General features: G+C 42.2%; 1 protein-coding gene across 1 annotated transcript in view; it reads right to left on the bottom strand.

Moving 5' to 3' along the window:
* Nucleotides 1–279: 279 nt before the first annotated feature.
* Nucleotides 280–3,710, bottom strand: part of LOC102197449 (fibroblast growth factor receptor 1-A-like) — a 5,765-nt gene continuing 2,334 nt past the window's right edge. The window contains exons 4-6 of the mRNA XM_005750734.1: nucleotides 3,021–3,211; nucleotides 1,394–1,541; nucleotides 280–636 (exon numbers count right to left, since the gene is read on the bottom strand). Of these exons, the coding sequence (XP_005750791.1) occupies nucleotides 560–636; nucleotides 1,394–1,541; nucleotides 3,021–3,211 (416 nt within the window). The 3' untranslated portion in view covers nucleotides 280–559. The remainder of the gene's footprint in view (nucleotides 637–1,393; nucleotides 1,542–3,020; nucleotides 3,212–3,710) is intronic.

Raw genomic sequence — 3,710 nt, 5'->3', positions numbered from 1 at the left:
TCTGCTGCAGATCGATATCAGATCTCTAATGCTCTCTTTACATTTTAAAGAGTCCTGAGAATGAGACTTTGGACGAATGTGGGTTATTGGGTAATTATTGATTATTGATTACTGGTATAAATGCTGTCAGTAAAGTGGTAATCAATGAGAGGATCATTCAGTGTTTATGAGTTTCCTTTAGTAATCTGTGAGGGTGATTTTAAAAAAACACGATGCACAGTAAACAAAGTATCAAATGAAAGATTTATTCTTATAACACATGTCATTACACATAAAGGAGCCAATGTGAAAGAGGTCAAATGTAGTCAGAAAAGAGCTGCAGAATCCAGATCAGCGAAGCACAAACCTCCATCCATCCACCAGCAGCTACACAGCAGGAGGCTTCAACGCTCAGGTGAAGTCTGAAAAAAGTCTGCAGAAATGACTGCAACTGTCTGAACTTTGGGCTCACATGGATGACTGTGCTGAGATTATTATCTGAAACTCTGAACATCCACCACCAGAACTGAAGATAAACAACAGACTTTTTAACAGAACTTGAGAGGACCACTGACATAAACTAGGTCCAGTACTGACATGTGTGGGCTGAAGAGCAGTGGACTGGAGAAGACCTCTGGAGGAGCCGCAGCGATGCTTCTGCAGAGTGAAGCGAGGAAAAAAGCATTTAAAACCAGATCTGCTCGCTTCACAGAAATCTCACAGCTGAGGGCTCCCTCCTCTGAGAGATGGCGCTCTCTGTGTAAGGTATGATAAGCTCGGTAAAGAGAAATGCCATTTTGGGGGGGGAATTACCACCTCCATTAAAATGTAACAAAAGGTTCCCAACCATCGTGAAACCATAGGGGAAAGCGTCAGCAGTGCTTTTCCCTAATCCCTAACGCAGTGTTTGCTAAACACTGAACAGGTCGGCCCACAGATCAGTGTTTGAGTCAGGACCGATCCCACCCCAATGCAAACATCAGGTAAACAGAATCGCCCTCTGGGAAATAATCGTTGCACACCTTCTATTATACAGGCATCCATTAGCAATGTTGATGTGATGTAGCTACCAATGATTGGTTATTTCTTTCTAATTGGTAATTAGTTTGGGTAGTCTGTAAAATTAACTCATAATAAACTAACAGTCCTTATTTAATATCTTGTCTTTTCTAAAAATTAGGCCTTTGTTTTCCGCCATTACCAAATTACAACACAAATAATAAGCATTTAACATCTAGCTTCCTGTCTGCCCGTGTATTTTATAATAGACGAACTACAGCATCAAAATGACTTGATTTGGGAGGTAACCAGCATGTGGTTAACATGAAACCCTAACCATAATCCTACCCAGAAGCAGCTCACCAGAGACCAGGTGGGCATGAACAGGTGAACAGAGAGAGATTAGGTCACATACCATCGATCACTATGAGCCATACAGTGTGACGAGAGACTCCTTCAGAGTTGCTTGCCAGGCAGGTGTACTCTCCAGCATCAGCCAGAGTTACGTTTCTCAGAGTCAGCAGTGATTCTACCTCATAATCCATCGCATTCAGATCCTCATCCTGTGAGGGAGAGGGACATGGATATCACCCAAACATGTTTCACTCAAAAGGTTCCAATCAAAGCTGGTCGATACAGCTCTAAACACTGGGTCAGGAGTCTCAGAGAACTTTAAGAGTGTGACACTAAAGGCCAGTTTACGCCAGTTAGTTTACTTTTCTTTTAGTATGGGACTAGACTCGGTCCATGTGTGGGAAAGGAAAAGAAGGAAAAGTAATCCCGTGGTTTAGTGGCATATCGTGGTGATATGCAGGTAAGAGCGCAGTAAACTGTAACACATTATACAAGTCTTAACTTCTACCCATCCATCATCTCTGGAACCCTCCTGAGCCGAGACATCCTTCAGAGGGAGTTCTTTTCCACCACATTTGTCTGCACTCTTATGCCTTTGGTCCAAGGCCACAGCTCATCATCACAGATCATGGTAAAAATATAGATTACAAGTAAATCAACGGCTTTACCTTCACCCAGCACAGCAGACATTTCACCAAACTCTCTATGAATGCCCTACTTCACTTTACTCTGGTTTGGAAGGAAACTAACCAGAGTGGGCAATCCAACATCTTCTGGATAAAAACTGTTGCGTCAAATTTGGAGGTGCTGATTCTCATCCCTGCCTTCCTGATGAATCTGAATTTGAGCAAAGAGGTGGAGTCTTTGCCAGTACACCAGCATAGCATCTGACTGCTAATAGGTGATTTGTCACCCTTGTCCCCTCACCTTCCTCTACAGAAACGGTGGAGGAAGGTGACCCCATTTAAGGTCAGCAGCTGATCTTTGGATGGTTTGAGAGCGACTAAATGTCCTGCTTCATGGCTTCACCAACATGTGAGTTTTTGTCTTAGTGACACCCAAAGCTATACTCTACCCTCCCATACATGTCAGCTGCCTCCAGAGGCTCACAAGCTAACTAAAATTTGATAGGACTCCTTCTACTGCATCTCTGGTGTCCACCAGGTGGTTTGAGGGTTGATGTTGCAGCTCCAATAAGACACCTCTTTAATAGAGAGGTTTAAGCCCAAATGGGATAATTTAATAGAAATTGTTTATTTGGGCTCAGTGTCCCATCCTCGAAATACCATTTTAATTCTGGAGGTTGCAACTGTCGATCTTCCTGACTGTTGCCTATAAATGTTTTTTGTTTTTTTTTTATGTTTGAATGTGTCAGGCCTGCCCGGTACCCTCCCTAGCCACAAAGCAGATGACAGCTCAGCTCCAGTCTTCACTCAAGTGGTTGCAGATGTGATGACAGAGAATGTGCATCTTTGGAGCTGGAGCTGCAGTTCCCATTCATTTTTTCTGCCTGTTACACTCATGCACAAAAACTACGAGCTTGGGTTTAGAAAAAGATCACGGTTTGATGACGTTAACCCTTACCCCACCATGGACCAGAATAACATTAATCTAGCTTCAAAACACTTTGGAGACATAAAATAATTCTAACATAAGCCTGTAGTGCTGCCTGATTGTGGTGTACGTACTTTGGGAGGACGAACAAAGGGAAATATTTCTATGTCTTCTTTGCTGCCATTGATCACGATGTGTTTGAACCACCGTATGTAAGGCTGTGGGTCACCCATCACTGCGCACACAAGCTCCACATCACTACCAACAACAGCGATCCGGTTACCCTGCAGCCCAGCATGCAGGTCTGGCTTTTGAGGAGAACGCTCTGTAACAAAACAAGGTTTAAGGTTAGCATGATGCAAGATCATACAAACGACTAATGTCCACAGAGAGCAGGAGGAGACCGATAGCCATTCTGTTTGCCTGCAACATGAGGATGTTTAGTCTGGATAAAGTCTTTATGAAACTCTGTACGTTTTGTAGTTTACTGACAATATGTTTGTCCACTTAGTAAGTACTTAGAAAATGCATTAATGTTATTACTAAAGCTCACTGTGCCATAGTTTAGTGATATTGACTTTTTATGTGGTTATATTTGAAATCTCAGATTTGGAGGGAGTTCTGTGTTTCTTTCACATGGTCACATTTTAATGTTAGGTGTATTTGATATATTGTTGTTGACTTTGTTCAGTGAGCTTTAATGCGGTTTAAACAAAGAATACGCTTGGGACACCTCTACAGCAAATCAGCACTTTATTCACTCCAACATTTCCACTCTTATACTTCTCAAAGTGCTGTAATTTTATTTTTACTTGTTTTTTTTT

The sequence above is a fragment of the Pundamilia nyererei genome, unplaced genomic scaffold (genome assembly GCF_000239375.1).
Source record: "Pundamilia nyererei isolate P.nyererei 1_Seehausen unplaced genomic scaffold, PunNye1.0 scaffold00285, whole genome shotgun sequence".
Lineage (NCBI taxonomy): Eukaryota > Metazoa > Chordata > Actinopteri > Cichliformes > Cichlidae > Pundamilia > Pundamilia nyererei.
Note: the sequence above shows the minus strand (reverse complement) of the source record. Positions and strands in the feature narration are given on the sequence as shown.